The sequence below is a fragment of the Panthera leo genome, chromosome D1 (genome assembly GCF_018350215.1).
Source record: "Panthera leo isolate Ple1 chromosome D1, P.leo_Ple1_pat1.1, whole genome shotgun sequence".
Taxonomy (NCBI): domain Eukaryota; kingdom Metazoa; phylum Chordata; class Mammalia; order Carnivora; family Felidae; genus Panthera; species Panthera leo.
In genome coordinates this window covers 22,947,836-22,967,743 of record NC_056688.1, presented here as the reverse complement: position 1 = coordinate 22,967,743, position 19,908 = coordinate 22,947,836, and the positions used below count along the sequence as shown (strand labels likewise).

At 39.8% G+C, this 19,908-nt stretch overlaps 1 protein-coding gene across 3 annotated transcripts in view; it reads left to right on the top strand.

The window, feature by feature from the left end:
- CDON (cell adhesion associated, oncogene regulated) overlaps nucleotides 1–19,908 on the top strand; it is a 101,660-nt gene that overhangs the window by 77,159 nt on the left and 4,593 nt on the right. For all 3 annotated transcript variants that reach the window (XM_042905687.1, XM_042905685.1, XM_042905686.1), the window contains exons 17-18: nucleotides 177–457; nucleotides 3,392–3,471. In XM_042905687.1, the coding sequence (XP_042761621.1) occupies nucleotides 177–457; nucleotides 3,392–3,471 (361 nt within the window). The remainder of the gene's footprint in view (nucleotides 1–176; nucleotides 458–3,391; nucleotides 3,472–19,908) is intronic.

Genomic DNA, 19,908 nt, shown 5'->3' with positions numbered 1-19,908 from the left:
CACAGTGAACATATTTAGGGCATTTTATTTTCTTGTATTTATAGTTTCTTAGGGGTTTGTTTCATTAATCAAACTGCCTACCCAAGAAGATTGTCTTTTTTAGTGTCTTACTGTTGTGTGTTTTTGGTTTTTTTGTTTGTTTCATTTGTTTTGTTTTGCTTCTTCTCTTTTAACAGAATATGACCCTCCAGGATATCTCTACCAAGGGTCAGATATTAATGGACAGATGGTGGAATACACTACTCTGCCTGGCACAAATCGGATAAATGGGAATGTTCATGGAAGCTTCCTAAGTAATGGAGGTCTCAGCAATGGCTGCTCCCATGTTCACCATAAGATCTCTAATGGAGTCAATGGAGTCATGAATGGGAACTTGAATGGAGGGCTTTACGCGGGACACACAAGCTCACTAACCAGGACGCATGTGGATTTTGAACATCCTCGTCACCTAGTAAATGTAAGAGACCTAATTATAAATAAAGCCTCCCTGGGCATCTGGATGGCTCAGTCGGTTAAGCATCTGAGTTTGGCTCAGGTCATGATCTCGCAGTTCGTGTTTCGAGCCCCACGTCAGACTCTGTGCTGACAGCTCAGAGCCTAGAGCCTGCTTCAGATTCTGTTTCTCCCTTTCTCTCTCTGCCCCTCCCCTGCTCGCTCAGTCTCTCTCTCTCTCTCAAAAATAAACATTTAAAATTTTTTAAATAAAAAAACAAACAAACAGACAAATAAATAAATCCTCCCTGGGCCCCACGGTACCAGGGTGCAATAACATGGTTGGCCTACTTGGCCTTTGTGACCATAGAAACCTTACAGGCTCACTGGACTGGAAATAGTATGTATCAGTGGCAACCCCTTAATCCAGAGTAATCTGTGTAAACTTTCTGTTGTCAGGTGATAGTTATGTTCATCAGTTTGGTTTATATTTTAAAATTCTTTCATGGTGAAAGTGGAATACCAGTAACGAACTTGCCGGAAGTTATTCTTGAGAGCTGGAAATACCACAGGGCGTAGATTGGACCTGAGACTTTAAATTTGCTTCATTTAGAGCAAAATCTGAAAACTCGCAGGCCCAGGGGAGTCAGGCAGATCGTGAAACTGCGTGAAGCAAGCTGGGAAAGAGAGCAGTTGGAGGCGGGAGCAATCTGGAGAACACCAGCTGCAGTTCATTCCTGGTGTTGGCACGGACAGAGGGCCTGGGGTTACCGGTTTTCTGATTTTTCCAAAACATCTTGTAAATCCAGGTGAAATGGCGAGAGTTTTTACACGTTGGCAACTAATTCCAATTTTTGAAAGCAGTGCATAGGCCACGTGGAACATGTCTGCAGGCCACCAGATTGTGACTTCTGGCCTATAATAAGTTTCTTTTGTCTCTTGTGCCTGATGTGCGGTAGGGCTGTTACCTGTAAGATTTTTGCCTTTTATAATATTACCATCCTTTAGCCACAAGGAGTGATGGACCTTTAAAAATACTTTATTTCAGGGATAACTTAGTGATCTAGTTTAATTTTTTGAAACGGGACTAGAGTAACTAGCTTATTTTGCATTTATGCTGGTTAAAGAGGTTCTCTGCATTAGGAAGTTTGATTTATGATGTCGTTAGGATGTATGTGCATCCACATTATTTTTCAAATAGATAATATGTTTAGTTGATCAAATTAAGCACTCACTGACATTTTTGTCATTGTTCTGATTACAGATAAACTTGCCATAACCCACAATGTGCTAAAATTTGAAGGGAGTTTAGAGGTATTTTTTCACCCTCAACTCAACAAAGACTTATTAAAATATTACATTTGGAGAATAAAACTGTAATATATATTCGTATCTTAAAGCTGGACATCTGCTGGGTTTTCATGTGATCTAGTTTTAATGTGTTGTAGAAAAATACCTCGTTTGTCTGAGTGCATCTCATTATCAAAAGAGAATAATGATTTCATTATTTTGTGGGGAAAGACATGGCTTATATTCAGACTTTCTAAACTTTTTTGGGTCTCCACTCCTAGTCCAAGCTAGTAACATTGTCCAGGAAACTAAAGGAGAGAGCATTAAAGTTTGAATAGCATATGCTGTTTCCATAAGCAGAAAAGAATAAGTCTGATGTTTGGTTTAGGATTCGGACACAGGAGTCTGGGTTTTTCTGAACGGCGAAATTCTGTTTAAATAATAGTTGCTCCTTTAGGTGTACAGTTTTAGAGGCTGACATCTGTGGTTTTCACGTATTAGTTTTCTTACACCTCTTTTCTGGGTGGGAGGAAATAGGGAAATTTTTTAAAATGCTGGTGATCATAAAAATCATTGAATTAACTTTGATGTGTTTAGTGACTCAAATGAGCACATTACCCCGTAGGTGAACTTGATCTTGTGAAGCTTTGGAGCTTATGCTCATGATCTGAATGTGGCAGAGGATATTCTTTCTCTCAATGTTTTCCCAAAAATTCCTGTTGCTAGTTGGATCAGGAATGTGGAGAGACATTTTCAGTACTTTTGGTTTGCTTAGATTCTGGCCGTTGTTATGAGATGAATGGAAATGGAAAGTATTCTGGGAAAAACAATGGCCTGAACTTTCCTTAACCTTGCAGAACTGCCCTGGGTTTGGGTGCAGTGTGACAGCCTCTCCCACCCTTATCAAATTCGGTTCTGCTGTTTTTCGTCTGAAAGCAGAATTTTTACTCTGACCGTAAGCCTGCTTCAGTTCCCAACACCCAGTTTGGAAGAACTCTTGCCATTGTATATGTCAAGCGAGTGTTTTACAATGAGGTATGTGTTAATCTGGGCATTTTTCTTAATTGCCAGGCAGTTTCCGCCAAAAGCAACATCAAAATATTAATCCTCCCCTCCAAGTCATTGCTGGCTGAGAATCTACTCCATCTGGAAAAATATAACATGTTTGAAAACTTAGTGTAGTCAAGTGAACAGACCTGATCGAAATAATTACAGGAAAATGAAGATGGGTTTATCTTGTGACATCATTCAAACAGATTTCCACCCTGTTTCTCCAACTGGCATCACGTAAAATTCTTCCATGACTGCTAGAAAAGTAAAAATGAATAGGAGGTTGTAATGTACAGTGTATTTTGGGCCCAGTAGATTTGAAACCCTGAAGGGGAAGTGACTAAATGTCTCCATTTCTTTGGCTCCTTCCAGTACAAAAAGACTTGGGAAAAACATGGCGATTAGCTTGTAGGGTATAGTCTTAATATTGTACAGAATTCATTGGTGAATATTGGTAACTAACGATCAGCATAACATTTTGCTCAGAGGTTGGTTAAAATATAGTGTATAACTGTTTCTTATTGGGCCGGCTTTTACATTTAAGGCTGTTTGATTATTGGTCTGTGACACCTTCACGCTTTTCTCTTTTTCTTTTTCCCTGCACTTCCTTCCTGACCAGGGTGGTGGGAGGTACACAGCAGTACCTCAGACGGACCCGCTGGAGCGCGTTAGCTGTCGAAATTGTCGGAACAACAATAGGTAAGTGGCTCTGTATTTGCACAGGTTGTTGTGACTATGGTATAGGAAGGACTCTTCTTTTTCTCCCCTTTGGCCAAGGAAGTTCTTGAAATTTTATGTAAGATATAAATCTCAGAATATGGAGACTTAAGTTTAAGGCCATTACTAATTTTTTGGCCCTGCTTTACAGTTTTTACTTTTCTGGGCTTTGGTTATTTAGCTATATGGACAATATTCAAGACGTTATTTCTCACTGAGATGTTATTAAAAGGTTTGATGTTTTGAAATCTTTAAAGTAGAGGCATTCTCTGCATATAGACTTTGTCTTTTCTCATCTGTTTTTTTCCGTCTGTGTCATGAATGAGAGCATGTTTGAATGTTAAACGAAAAACCCTGTGTATATAGTAATGTGTTTTCATAGTAATTTTACTGAAATTTTCTTACCAGATTATTCAGCGCTTCTTAAAATTATTATTCTTAAAACCTCAAGATAATTAAGTAGCAAAATCTCACTTTCTTTTAATTTTCTGAGTTTCAAAAACCTCTTAAGAGGTATATACACTCAGTATTTCAAACAAGATAGAAATATGTAGGGTAACATGTTCATTTAAATTTTGACAAGATTCAGGAAGCTTTCGGGCTACCTCTGTATATAGTAACTCCAAAGGATTGTCAGACTTTTCGTTGTGTTAAAGTTCTGTCTGGCAAAAACCTTAGTTCTTTTTTTTTTTTTCCGTAACGATGGTATTGGATTACGTGGTCTCAGAAGCCCATCCCAGGTCTAAAATTCTGCAGTGTAAAAGTTGTGTTATAGTTACTACATAAGATAACTGGAGTATGGACTGGATTTTGGATATTTCATTATTGAAATGGGATGGGACCTATATTTTTCAAATCAACGACAAGGTTAAGAGTTGTGTCTGGGAGTTACCAAAACCAGAGCTTGGAAGGAAACGGTCAGCTATAGAACTAACAGTCCATTTCTCAGCATGTGTTTTGAGTTGCAGAGCAAAAGCAACGAAAACTTCCTCGAGATTTTTCTTTATCTTTTACTTAACCCATCTTAGGGTGTGTATGTGAGCAAGAGTCAGCTGCCTATTTTGTGTACGAAGATTTCTTGTTACATTTTTTTCATGTTTATTTTTGAGAGAGAGGGAGAGAGAGTGTAAGTAAGCACACGTGTGTGCTCACACAGCGCATGTGCAAGTGGGGGAGGGGCAGAGAGAGAGAGGGAGAAAGAGAATCCCTAGACAGTGCAGAGCCCAGCAGAGGGCTCAAACTCACGAACTGTGAGATCATGACCTGAGCCGAAATCCAGAGTCAGACACGTAATCGACTGAGCCACCCAGGAGCCCCTGCTTGTTACATTTTTAAATAAAATCTATATGACCCAGCTAAATTTTAAGATGTTTTATAACACTGAAGCCTTATTTTTTGTCCTGAACTGGCTTTAGGCTTTATCACAATTTGTTAGGAACATGCTAAAGATGCTTCATACACCTGGTAAGTAATCTAATAGATTTAATGAAAACGAATGGTATTGCCTGAAAATGTAATGTATTGTCCTTTGTGTTTCTCTTCAGCAGGTCTCAGTTCAACTGTAGGCATCAGAGTAATGTTGTAAGAGAACCTCTGGTCTAAGAATAAGTAGACAGAGGCTTTCCCACTGCCCAAATCTATGATCTTGGGAAAGTTATATAATCTCTCTATAGCTATGTCCTTGGCTGAAAAATGAAAAATTGTCCTAGGAAATGTAAAATCAGCCCAGCATACTCTGATTATAGATTTTGGTAATTTGCTGCTAATCATGTCTTTATGGTGATGTTATCATCCTGGTACCAACATGCATCCCATTTATATGAATATGACCAGTATCTACTGTCTTGCACTCACTCATAGCCATTTTTATGTGTGTGTGAGTGAGTGTATGTGTATAGTATTGGGGGTTTTGTTATACATGTTTGGTTTTTTTTTTCCCTTTAAGACAGTGGACAGTTAATAGTTCTATTAACTTTTCAAGTTGATAACTTCTTGAATTTCATGTCTGGGGGTTTGCCTTTTACCTGGGAATATGGATACATTCTTTTTAGCCTGAGAAAACCAGCTTCTGTTTCACCCCAGCTTAAATTTACTTCTTCCTACATAAGAGTCTACCTGTTCAGGGCAAATCTTGGCTTGTCTGCATTGCCTTCAAGGTTAGCCAAATGTCTCACCTGGCTCCCAGGAGCCATTATGTGATTTTGATACTTAATGATTGGCCAGATAAGTATCAGTAAGTACCTACCTTCAACTCTGGAAAATTGGAATCATTAAATGTAAAGCTTCTCTTTTCACTTTGAAACTGAAAAGAGACATCTTTTCTCAAGATCCCCCAAGATGGCAAAGTTTGTAATAAGCTTCTGATGCTGAGACGTAGATGATATATGATTTACTCCCCCAAATATGCACAATTTTAGTTAATTTACACCTTTAGGATATTGACATTACTAAGAATACATTTGCATTTCCTAACACCAGTTGAACTAGTGTGTATGCAAAACGAGGCAAAATTTCAGTTCAGTTATATGAACATTTATCTGAGGGTGGATACAGGCATACCTCATTTTGTTGTGCTTTATTTCATTGCACTCTTCAGATACTGTGTTTTGTCCAAGTTAAAGTTTTGTGGTAACCCTACATCAGGCATGTCCCTCAGTGCCCATTTTCCAACGGCATTTGCTTACTTCGCGACTCTGTCACATTTTGGTAATTCTCACAATATTTCACGCTTTTTCATTATTATAATTCTTATAATATTATAAGTCTTATAATATCATATCATAGTTCTCTTTCATTATTATAGTTTCATTGTTATAGTGATCTGATCAGTGATTATGACTCACTGAAAGCTCAGATGATGGTTAAAGTTTTTAGCAATAACATATTTTTTTAATTAAGCTGTGCATATATGTTTCTGTAGGCATAATGCTATTGCACACTTTATAGTATAGTGTCAACAGAACTTTTATATGCACTGGGAAACCAACAGATTCATTTGACTTGCTCCATTGTGACATTTGCTTTATTGCCGTCGTCTGGAACCAAACCTCATTATCGCAAAGGTATGCCAATAGTGCAGTTCAGTGATTATCACACTTCAGCATATACGTTAGAATCACTTGGGCACTGTGAAAACACAAATGAGGAGGCTCTACCCTTAGAGTTGGTGATTCAGTAGCTAGAGAGTGGGGCCTGAGAATTTGCATTCCTCATGAATCCCTACTGGGACAGATGCTACTGGTCCTGGGACCGTGCTTTAAGAACCACTGGAGAATCTGGCTGGTGAAGTCCAAGTAGAGGGTAGCAGGATATAAAATGGAAAAGTGGATTGAATTTATATCTTGAATGACCCTGAATGTCACAGTGTAGGAGTTTACTTAAGAAACATTTATTGAGTGCCTACCATGTACTGGGTACTGGCCCGCGTCCTACCTCTGGAGAGCCCACGGTCTGATCATAGTGATTTACAACAGAGCTCAAAATATAGTGAGCAGGGTTTGAAGAAGCATGTTGAATCTCGTAGTTCTACATTTAAGGAATGGAAAAAGTCCCTGTTGTTTCAGTAATAACAGTGCAGGAGGGATAGGAGATTTTTATGTTAATCAGAAGTGGGGGACATTGGCCGCCTGGGTGGCTCAGTCAGTTAAGCATCCGACTTTGGCTGAAGTCATGATCTCATGGTTTGTGAGTTCAAGCCCCACAGCAGGTAAGCTCGGGCCCCACTTCGGGCTCCACACTTTCTCCCTCTCTCTCTCTCTGCCTTTCATGGGATTCTGTCTCTCTCTCTCTTTCTCTCTGCCCCTCACTCACTTGAGTGCTCTCTCTCTCTCTCTCAAAAAGAAATAAATTAATTAATTAAGACACACACAAAGAAGTGGGGGATATTGGTTAAATGTTGAAAATCAATGGGCTAGTCGCATCATAATTATCTCTGAAAGGTTTTTGAGAAGGGGAGCAGTGTATTCAAGAGATGCGTTTAGGCTATGATTAGTGGTTGCAGTACACAGGTGGGATTGCAGGGAGGAGACCAGTTTGTTTCCATAACGAAGATTTGGCTTTCATGTAAGGAGTGAAGGTAGAAAGGAAGAGATGAGGAAGGTTCTAGAGTGGGAATCTTTAGGACTTGACCACTGACTGATACGGATCTAGAAAAAAAGGAAGATGCATAATGAAGAGAAAGTTTCCAGCGTGGATGGCATGGTAATTGCCACAGTAATAGTCATAGAAATAAGGAACTTAAATAAAGTGACATTGAGAAAAGGTGATGGATTTGGTTTTGGGCATTTAGAGTTCCAAGTTCCAGCTGGATATCTAAGCCAAGATGACAAATGAAAATGTTGACGTTGGGTTCAGGGGGTAGATCAGGGCTGTGCTACATATCTAAGAGTCATTTGCATCAAAGTGATAGAACTTAGGGCGCCTGGATGGCTCGGTTAAGCTTCCAACTTTGCCTCAGGTCATGATCTCATGGTTCGTGAGTTTGAGCCCTGCATTGGGTTCTGTGCTGACAGCTCAGAGCCTGGAGCCTGCTTCGGATTCTGTGTCTCCCTCTCTCTCTGCCCACCCCCTCCCCATTCATTCATTCTCTCTCTCTCTCTCTCTCTCTCATAATAAACATTAAAGAATTTTTTGAAAAGTGATAAAACTTAAATATGGATGGGATCACCAAGGGAGACGGTAGCTTTGGCTAATTGATTATTTTTATATTTTTAATTATTTAAGGTACCGTTGTTGCCTTATTTCCTAGGCATTTAAAGTGATTAGACATCCTTTTTATAAGACTTTCTTCTCTCTTTCATTATTTTTGCTTATAGCCTTGAAATGTCTTCAAGGAGCTGATGAAAGGCATGTGATAAAATAAGGAGAGTGAAAGGAAAAAGCAGTTATTCATTCATTCAGCAAACATTTGTTGAAGGTCTGTAGTGGGCCAAACACCAAGCTAGGTCCTGGGGGATATGTCGTGAGCACACCAGGCATTGTCCTTGCCTTCACTGAGCTTACAGTTTGATGGGGAGACATACCTTTCCCAAAATGATATAAATGAAACATAAAAATGACCATGCACTCAAAACTGCATGCTTTAAAGGAAAAGTGAAGAATGGCTTTGAAAGGACTGATCTCCCTAAGCAAGTGACATTTTGCTCTAAAGCTCTGAAGAATTTGTAAAACTAGGGAAAAGAGAAGGGGATAGGTTTAAAACTTTCCAGGCAAACAAGAGGTACCATTTATGCAGGGCCACAAAGCAGAATGCTAGGATCCTTACCAAGCTTCAGGAAGATTAACGTGGCAGGAACCTGGCAAGCAAAGGGGTTAGAGGTCAAAGGTAAGTGAAAGCAGGTCATAAGAGCCATGGCGAGTCAGTGAGAGATTTTAAGTAGGACAGCCTTGTGCTAGAACATTCTGGATGGAGTTTGGAGAATAAATTGGAGGGGGCAAAAGAGGATACAAGGGACCAGTTAAATGGCTATTGCAGTAGCCCAGATGAGAAGCAGTGCCCTTGGATGGTTGCAGTAGATATGGAGAGAAGTAGATGAGTTTGAGAGATTTAGGAGGTGCCAATTAAAAAAATTAGACACCCGGGGCCCCTGGATGGCTCAGTTGGTTAAGCGTCCGACTTTGGCTCAGGTCATGATTTTGCAGTTCGTGTGTTGGAGCCCCGCGCCAGCCTTTGTGCTGACAGCTCAGAGCCTGGAGCCTGCTTCGGATTCTGTGTCTCCCTCTCTCTCTGCCCCTCCCCTGCTTGTGCTCGCTCTCTCTCTCTCTCTCTCTCTCAAAAATAAACATTAAAAAAAATTTTTTTAAGACACCAGTGATCAGTTGAGGGAAGAGGCAGGCAGGGGGGTATCTAGGTAAGTGGTGCAACCTACTAAGTAGGAATCACTGCAGGAGATGAGGAGAAACGGTTTACCCCTTAGCACACCCTTGGGAGTCATCCTTTTAGACTCCTTTTCAAACTCTCCTTTACCCAGGGTGGCTCTCGTATCCCACAGATGCCTAATGGATGAAGTCTTGTGTGGGACCTGTCCCCGGTGGAATCTTACCTGTGCGGTGTCCTGCCGTGCTTTCTTGGGTTTAAACTTAAACACGTTTTGTAGAGTGGGCACTTAAGAAACAAATCAGTGCCAGCCTTAGACCCCTTTTACCATCCGTCTGTTTTGGTCATAACTATCTGGAGAGAAAACGTTGCCTTTATTGTCTAAATTGGAGTACTGATGTGAAAATTTGAGAACAGGTAAGAGGGGAATGTGCACTCCAGCAGTCTGTAGAGTTTTATTTGATGTGCTAGTGCTTTTGTGGCATGTTGTAAATGACTGCCTGCTTCATCATGTTCAGCTAATTTGAACCCTTTTCGGGTTTTAAGAGCGATATGTAATAGCTCACGATGGACAGCTAGAAAGAAGCGTATTTAATGCACCTTTGTGGGGAGCCAATCCCCTGCACTGAAGACTTAATTGAGAAATCCTTGCGCATTTCAAGAATGTAACAGATTTTAGTCAAATAAATCAAAAGCTTTCTGTCTTTCCCCTTCTCTTCTCAATTTAAAAGGCAGTGGAGCAGTTCTGGATATGTAATCAAATGGGGTTTGTCAGTTGCTTGGCTAGTTTAATGGGAAAGGATTGAGGTTAAATCCTGCCTGTTTGTCATCAGTCTTGACAATGTGTAGAAAAAGAGTAGAGAGGACACTGATGGAATTCACAGATGAATGAATTGAGAGGTCCCATCAGGAAAAAACAAGAAATTAAGGGTCCTAGAGAGATTAGAAGTGGGCAGGAAGTAGCCAAGTAAAAACCAGCTTGGAGAAATGTATATAATCCACCTGGGAAGAAAAAGTGCAAGCTATACGTGGCTGATGGTCAAAGGAGAAATAACTTGACTGGGACTGGTGCCTTAGGAAGCACAGATCGTATGAATGATCTCCAAGCTCTTGCATGAGGACAACCTTGAAAGACTGTGTGTTGTTGGGGCGCCTGGGTGGCTCAGTCGGTCAAGCGTCTGACTTCAGCTCAGGTCACGATATCGCGGTCCGTGAGTTCGAGCCCCGCGTCGGGCTCTGGGCTGATGGCTCAGAGCCTGGAGCCTGCTTCGGATTCTGTGTCTCCCTCTCTCTCTGCCCCTCCCCCGTTCATGCTCTGTCTCTCTCTGTCTCAAAAATAAATTAAAAAAACGTTAAAAAAAATTTAAAAAAGAAAGTCTGTGTGTTGCTGAGCTTGGGGACACTTTTTAACCAGTTTGGAACCTTTCACTGATAGATAGACGCAGATAAAAATAATGTGTCAAGATGAGTATGCAAACATTGCATTATAGCACTAGCTCTTTCTGGCCTACGATTAGAGCTACCCAGCTGGTTTGTGAAGTATGAAAGTGACTGCTTGTTGAGGACGTCTAAATTCTTTGCTCCAGGAAGTGAATTTGTTATGACTCCATCTATCTATCGCTGATCATGTAGCCACTTCAGAACTAGCCATAAAAACCAAAGGCAGCAAACACATAAAACCTAAGGTTTGGTTTCTCTTCCATCTGTGGTAATCTGCCCAATTCCCTAAGAAAAAAAAATTCAAAACATTGTGTCTAGTTTTTTTTTTTGTTGTTATTTAAAATTTTTTATTATTGAAGTATAGTTGACATACAATGTTACATTAGTTTTACATGTACAAGATAGTGATTCAATAATTAATACATTATGTAATGCTCACAACAGTGTCACCATCTGTCACTGGATGTTATTATATTATTATTATTATTATATTATTATTGACTATCACTGGCTGTTATTATATATTATGTTAATATATTATTATTGGCTGTACTTTTCATCCCCTTGACCTATTTTATTTATTTATTTATTTATTTATTTATTTATTTATTTAAATTTTATTTTTTAAAATTTACATCCAAAGTAGTAGTTAGCATATAGTGCAATAATGATTTCAGGAGAAGGTTCCTTAGTGCCCCTTATCCATTTAGCCCATCCCCCCTCCCACAACCTCTCCCATAACCCTCAGTTCTCCATATTTATGAGTCTCATCTGTTTTGTCCCCCTCCCTGTTTTTTTATATTATTTTTGTTTCCCTTCCCTTATGAGTCTCATCTGTTTTGTCTCTTAAAGTCCTCATATGAGAGAAGTCATATGATTTTTGTCTTTCTCTGACTGACTCATTTCACTTAGCACCATACCCTCCAGTTCCATCCACATAGTTGCAAATGGCAAGATTTCATTCTTTCTGATTCCCGAGTAATACTCCATTGTATATATATTCCACATCTTCTTTATCCATCCGTCCATCGATGGACATTTGGGCTCTTTCCATCCTTTGGCTATTGTGGATAGTGCTGCTATAAACATGGGGGTGCATATGTCCCTTCAAACCAGCACACCTGTATCCCGTGGATAAATGCCTAGTAGTGCAATTGCTGGGTCGTAGGGTAGTTCTATGTTTAGTTTTTTGAGGAACCTCTATGCTGTTTTCCAGAGTGGCTGCACCAGCTTGCATTCCCACATTGTGTCCAGTTTTTAAAATTGATCAGTACCATCCTTCTGAGGAAGTTCTATATTTCCTACTTATAATATGGAGAACAGTGGCCTGTCGTCCGGGAGTCAGGTGGTTAGGATAGTGTTTTTGGTCTTTTATTTGTAAGACAATGTGTGTGTGAGCTTGCCATGTTCAGTAATTTACTCAGTCGTTTATTGTCATCTATTTTGTGACAGTCACAGTAAAGTAATTCCCAAAGGGCAACTCCCACTCCGACACTGGGGTCGTTGCATCCAACAAAGAATGTACAATGAGAGTGGAGGACAGCCGTGGCCCTGGAGGAATGTCGTCAGGCTTCTGTTGCATAGTAACTGATGAGCCTCCAAAAATAAGGGCTGGGTCAGCAATGTGACAGAGACACTGAGGCAAGAGGAAACAGAAGTAAGCTGAGTATTTACTTTAAGTTTATTTATTTATTTTGAGAGGGAGAGAGCCTGTGTGCAGGGGAGGGGCAGACGGAGGGGGAAAGCGAGAATCCCAAGCGGCCTCTGTGTTTTTACCATGGAGTCTGACTCAAGGTGCAGACTCATGAACTGGAGATCATGACCTAAAGCCGGAGTCAAGAGTCAGATGCTTAACCGACGGAGCCACCCAGGCACCCAGTAAGCTGAGTATTAACACAAACCACCACCAAGATGTGAGTGTTTCAGAAGTTTCAAGAACATACTCACGAAAATGAGTATCACACATCCAAGAGATCCATGGATAGTCAGTCTTTGCCCTTCAGGGATCATCAAAAGAGGAAACTTAAAGGGCGCCTGGGTGGCTCAGTCGGTTGGGTGGCCGACTGCGGCTCAGGTCACGATCTCGCAGTCTGTGCGTTTGAGCCCCGCATCAGGCTCTATGCTAACAGCTCGGAGCCTGGAGCCTGCTTCCAATTCTGTGCCTGCCTCTCTCTCTGCCCCTTCCCTGCTTGGTCTCTGTCTCTGTCTCTGTCTCTGTCTCTGTCTCTCTCAAAAAAAAAATAAACATTAAAAAAAAATTTAGAAAAAAAAAGAGGAAACTTAATGCAAAATTTATACAATTACCTGATCAGAGCCATTCTGTACATAATCAGTCACACTTAACAAATATTTAACTGTGTAAACAGAAATGGGCCACTTCTCTAGAAAATATTTCAGAGGTCCCATATAGTTTTTTGGAATGTCCAAAATATATTTAGTCAAATACTAAACAACATACTCGTCGAAGCACAGTCCTGTGCCACTGTTCCAATCTTCTATTTCCTAGTGTGTGCTATCCAGATTGTTGGTTAAAGACTATTTCATTACTTTTATGACACCGTAACTGTCCTTTTTCTATCTTACCAATTTGCCAGGTCTTTCCTGTTAACCGAAAGAGATCTTAGTAAACTAACAGGCCCCAGACCACCTGAATTAATTTTAGCACACATTTTTGTACGTGGCAAGATGCCCAGGGCTCTATTTACCCAGTGTTTTTACATTGAAAATTAAGCAAAGTAGTTTCATTGAGTCAGAGACAGCTCAGTGAAAACTTTCACTCTACCTTAAGCCAATAATAACTGCAATTGAAGGATTATTTGAGAAGCCTAAGGTAGTGAAATTACAAACTCTTTGTGCCTGTATAAACTGTAAAATGTGCATTGTAAGAGCAGCTTGATAAATGTCCTATATTTGTAGACATACTCATTTGACATGTTCTCTCATTCACTGCCTATAGATTTGGGTCTTTGAAGTTTACATGTATATACATAACTATTTTTGTGATTACCCGATTGCTTTAGCGATTTTAATTCAAGTGTTAATCAGCAAAAGTGTTTCCACATGTTATCTTCTTAATTCTATTCAGAACAGGTATTATAGTCCTTTTTCATTTATTCATTTATTTTTTATTTATTTAATTTATTTTTATTTTCTGAGAGAGAGAGAGGGTGCAAGTAAGCAAGGAGCAGAGAGGGAATCCCAGGAGGGACAGAGGGAAAAAGGGAGAAAGAGAGGAAGGCATAGAATGAGAGAAGCGGGGTTCACCTGAAGTGGGGCTGGTGCTCACCTGACATGGGACTTGAACTCACAAACCATGAGATGATGACCTGAGCCAAAGTTAGAGGGATTAATGACTGAGCCACCCATTTGCCCCTATGATATTCTTTTTTCATATACTTTGTCATCTATGCTTGTGTCTTAGCACATAACCCCCAAGTTAAAGCCATTTTTATGTTGATACATGTAGATACCTGGAACAGAAAAATGATTTCCATGTAGTTATCCAAATGATAAATTCCTGGGGTGCTTGGGTGGCTCAGTCGGTTAAGCGTCCGACTTAGGCTCGGGTCATGATCTCATGGTTTGTGAGTTCGAGCCCGGCATCAGGCTCTCCTCTGTCAGCACGGAGCCTGGAGCCTGCTTTAGATCTTCTGTCCGCTTCTCTCTCTGCCCCTCCCACACTCACGCTCTGTCAAAAATAAACATTGAAAAAAAAAAAAAGGTTAATTCCTGATGATTAGGGGTTAGGATTTGGTGTACTAGAAAATTTTATCAGTGTGGTTTAGCATGTTGAAAAGTGGGTAATCTAACGCAATATGATCAACGTCAACACTGTTCTGTTGAGAGTCACAATTCAGAACAAAGTAAACTGCTGTCCTCTTCTGTTTCACTTATTTGAAAAATAGATACCAAAGAATAGGGAACGGTTAAATTGTACTTCTTTTTTTTCTTGCTAAATATACGTCACTTCTTGTAAAACAGCTGCATATTTCATCTATGTGTTTTCTCCGGCACAGAAAAGCAGGTTATCATCCGTCACAGTTGGCCATGGCCCCTCTGTCTTGGCCATCCCCTTAGTCCTGCCCCACCCATGTAGTTCACCTCCACTGCCTCCCAGCAAATCGCCCTTGCACTTCATCAAAAAAGCTCATTCTTTGGGGCACCTGGGTCACTCAGTCGGTTGAGCAGCTGACTCTTGATCTCAGCTCAGGTCTTGATCTCAGGGTCATGAGATCAAGCCTCGTGTGGGGGTCCTCGCTGGGCATGGAGCCAAACAAACAAACAAACAAACATGTCATGCTTTGCTTTAAATTGAAGAAGTGAGCAGAAAAAAAGAAACTAAAAGGAAAGCAACAGAAGAATTTAAGGCCTCTGACTATCTGGTGAGTCTTCATTATTTTGTGTTAACATTATTTTACGTTAACATTAATTCCTCTTAGAGCTACCTCAACAAATTATTAATTTATACTATTTTGTTTTTAGGGAGGTGCCCTGGTTTTTCTAATTCTGGCAAGTATTTTTTTTTTTTTTTTAACTACAGTTTAACTTTGCTTTTTTTAAGTGAAAACTTCTTTCTGCCCTGATGATACTTTGTGGTCTTTTAGGTTTCTAGGACCTCTGTGTTACTTCCAGATTCTTGCAGACACATGGGGCCTCAAGCCAGAAGCTTATTAGTTAGTTTGTTTTACAACATCACCATAGGGGGTTGTTTTTAAGGGTCTGCCTATGCTGTGTGTCTCACTGTTTTAAGAGGTTACTCTAACACTGAGACAGTTATCTCCTGTCCTCAAGGAGATTGAAGTTTAAGTCAGATATCTTTGGAACCAGCAGATGAGAGAAAACCCAGACAACAGAGCCAGTATGGAACAAGGACAGACGTAACTACTATTGTCCTACAAAAAATCCTAAGGTGTAAGTATATCCATTCATTCTCGCTAAAGTGGACATGTCTTATCTTAGTGCTGAGCATGGTCTGTTAAAAGATGTTTTCCAGTTAGTTTAATCGTTGCCCGCCCCCTCTGATGATGAATTTACTTACTTGAGAAAAAGGATATAAAAAATGGCTGATGTTTTAATGTTTATTATTTATTAGTTCAACATTTTTGAGGTCCTACTAATGTGCCACAAACTATGTGCTTGGTGCTAGACATTATGACTTTAATCGGAGTCCCGTATACATCAGTACTTTGACCACTTCTTAGGCAATAAAACACTTTAGACCATTTTCACTCATTTCCTTCTTCAGGGTTTTGTGTTATTTTTGTCACGTTTTCATTCTACAGATACATAAAATTCTCTAAGACATTACAGCTACTGTTTTTTGAAGTCAGTATTTATTCAGAATTCCTGACACTACATTTTTTTGTTACTGTTCGTTCTTTTCAGTATTTCCTTTCTTCTCTGTGCTGGTAGTCATTTCCTTCAACTTGGAAAAACTCCCTTTGGGATTTCTTATAATACAGGTCTGAGGGTGACAGATTGTCCCAGCGTTTTGGTCTGAAAATGTCTTCAGTTCATCTTCCTTTCTGACGGATCCTTTCTACTGTTTATTGAACTCTAGGCTGGCAGTTACTTTCTTTTTGTACTTGTACGATGTTGCATTATGGCTTCTGTCGTTTCCGGTGAAGAATCATCTGTGCAACTGTCATTGTTCCCTTCCAAAGTAATAATGTCTGTTTCTTTTGACCGCTTTTATGATTTGCAAATTGTATTTTGCCTTCGGCAGTTTAATTATTCGCATTAAACTCTGTGGTTAATTATTCACATTCGAAAGTGTGAATATGTATTCTGCTTGGGGTTCATAGGACTTCTTGAATCTGCGGCTTGGGCTTTCGTCAGTTTTAGCAAATTCTTAGCCCTCTGTCTCCAGATATGGCTCTGTCTTGTTCTCTTTTCACGATGCTTCATATGTCTTTAAAACTTCTCTCTATATTTCCCATCCTTTTGTCTCTGCCCTTCAGTCTGAATAGTATGCAGTGCCTGCTTCTAATTATTACTAGACTCTAAGTGTCTATTAAAACTCTTCATCTTGTCATCTTTTTTCTTAAATATATGCATCCAAGTCTTTTAAAGTCTTTGTCTCCTAATTCAGTATCTGCATCACTTATTTTTCTCTCGTTCTTTTCTCTTGATATGCCTGATAATTTTTAATTGAATTCTGGGCACTGCGTATGAAAACTCACAGAGGCTCTGGAAGAAGTTTTCTTCTTCCAGACGGGACTGCTTTTGGCAGGCAGTTTGGCAAGGGGCAGATCGCTTTAACCCGATCAGGGACTGAGCTGATTATTTACTGCTGAGTTTCAGCGTCTGTAAAAGTGTTGTCTGTTTCTGCTTCACCGTTATTTTTACAGCATAAGCCTTCAAGGGTCCTAATTAAAAAGTCTTTTCTCTTTGGGAGGCTCTGAACTCCAATTTCTGTTTTCTCAGCCCCATGAAAGTGCCAGGAGTCCTGCTTAGCTTCTTAGCTTTGTAGCCAGCACTTTCTGCTTCATGCCTCAGCCTTTTCTTTTTGCACTGAATTGGGGAAATGCCTCAAGAGGAAAAGGGGATGCTGAAACTCGGGTTCACATTTACCTTCTCTCTGAAATCTCAGCCGCTCAGGTGCTTGCTTGGGTAGTAGCCCTCTGATGACTTCAACAGATTTAAAATAAAAATTTCTTGGGGCGCCTGGGTGGCTCAGTCAGTTAAGCATCCGACTGCCACTCAGGTCATGATCTCGCCGTCCATGAGTTTGAGCCCCACATTGGGCTCTGTGCTGACAGCTCAGAGCCTGGAGCCTGCTTCAGATTCAGATCTACCTTATTTATTTCTCCCTCTCTCTCTGCCCCTTTCGCATGTGCATGCGCGCGCGCTCTCTCTCTCTCTTTCTCTCAAAAATAAATAAACATTAAAAAAGTTTTAAAATAAAAATTTCTCCATCCTTTGTAGTTGTCCTTGGCGGGAGGATTGTTCTGATACAAACTAATCAGTCATAGCCAGAAACCAGCAGTTTAATTTTTTAAAAGTTATTTCCAACAAATCTTGGAAACCATGTAGATTCCCCCAACTAGAGATATTTCCAATTTGGGGAAACCAGAATCCTTCTTACTCTCTAATTCTGTAATTGTGACCTAATGTAATTTCTTCGATTATAAAACAATTGGGTCTGAACTAGTAGGAAAGAATAGACACTAGTCTCTGGCTGGGCACATGGGACGTGCCCTGTTCTCATCGAGCACACATCTATTACCGTCTCACAGACAGTGTCTTTTACGTCTTCTTGTGTAACTTACTGCATCACGCTGGAACCATTTGTTTGCTTGTCCATCTCTGCTTGACTGGAAGCTGGAAATCTGCCTTATTTACCTTTATATTTTCAGTCTCTTACCACAGTGTCTGACATTTAGAAGGTGTTCAGCAAATGCTTTTAGAATAAAGGGTTCTTCTAGGTAAGGTTATTTATATAAATGGAGAATACCCGTTAAATTTTCATTAGTAGTATTTGAATTCAGAAAGGCTATTTTTGTCTGTGTTTTGGTTTTGCCTCTGACCATGCCCCACATTTTGGGTGAATACCCTACTTAACAGTCTGTATTCGATTCGACGAATTGAATATGTTCAGAGGGATTCTCAGGTTCCCTGGGTATTGGGACAGAGGAAGAGACCTGACAAAATCCAAGAAGGAAAGAGGGCGATGACATGGACATTATTAAATGGCTGTCAGGAGATTAGTGCTCACTTTTGCCAGCATCCCAGAAAAGTTTTTAAAATTCAGAGTTGAATAAAATGTAGAACGGGACAAATAAGGAATGCCATACTCTCCTGGAGTCATGATCTGTCTAGTCCAGTGCTCTGATTCTGCCTCCAGCAAACTTTCTTCTTACTAGTGCTTCCTTCATTTTTTATTGGCTTAAGACATGCATGGGAACACTTAGGTTTTATTTGAATCAGGTATGTATTTCTTGCTATATATTATTAAAACTTAAAATAGAGTCCTGTTAGATAATCCTGTACTCAAACTGTTCTGTACAAATGAATACCTCACATACTTGGCTTTCCATTCCAGGTGACTAGTATCCAGATTCCACTAAATTTATAGTAAGTATACTTCTCTATTTGAAATTAATGTTGGACTTACTTAAATGAAGGATCTGGTTAACTGACAGATATCTTCCTGTCTTGCAGGTTCAGATCTTTCTTCCTGCTTAGCAGTTAGTATTTCCAATAACCTGAACCAACAGAGATGCTCGTAACAGTTGCATGGACTTCTTTTACTCATTTGCATATGCCCCAGAAATGTACCATCCCATGGTAAAAAAGTGGAAATCCAAAAGATTCTTATTTTTATTCCCCAACATCGCCTAGCTCCATCACACTGCTGGTCAGTTCTGTGTGTTTCCTACCTAACATGCCCAAATCAAAGCCAAATGAAATGTCTTCCTAAGACTTGCTTACAATTATTGAAATAAAAAATATATTTCTGTTATTCCAGTTTCTGTTTATGATGGAATAGCTTGATCATTTATAGGTAATAATAGTGATGAAATCTGGACAGTTTGAAATTATTGGAGAATAGCCTGAAGCAGGCAGGAACTGAATAAATCTAAACTTGAAAAACAATGGCTGACATTTATTTGTGAATTTTTGCCGGAGGGCATTCTCCAGTCTTGGGTCAGGGACCCAAACAGAGGTGTCAGAGGATAGAGTTCAAGACCAATAGAAAACCAGCAAAAATTAAAAAAAATTAAAAAAATAAAGGAAAATGTGATACTTAAAGGAAAAAAGACAACAGAAACAGACCTTGAGGTGACACAGATGTCACAATGAGCAGACAGTGACTTTTGAGGCAGCTGTTACAAATAGGTTCAAGCACCTAAAGGAGGATAAAAACATTGAATTCACACTTGAGGAATTGCAGCAGAGAAATAGAAACTATAGAAAAGACCACAAGGAAATTCCAAAGCTGAAAAGTACAATTAACAGGAATGAAAAATTTACTGAATGGCGTTAACAGCAGACTGGAAACGACAAAAGACAGAATCCGTGAACTAGAAGATCAATAGAAATGATCTAATCTGAAGAACCGAAAGAAAAAAGAAAACGCGTATCTTAGGTGAGGGCAGGAATAAAAGTAAGTCAGGATTGAAGTGAATGCTCCTTGCTACTAAATTCTAGCAATCAGTTCT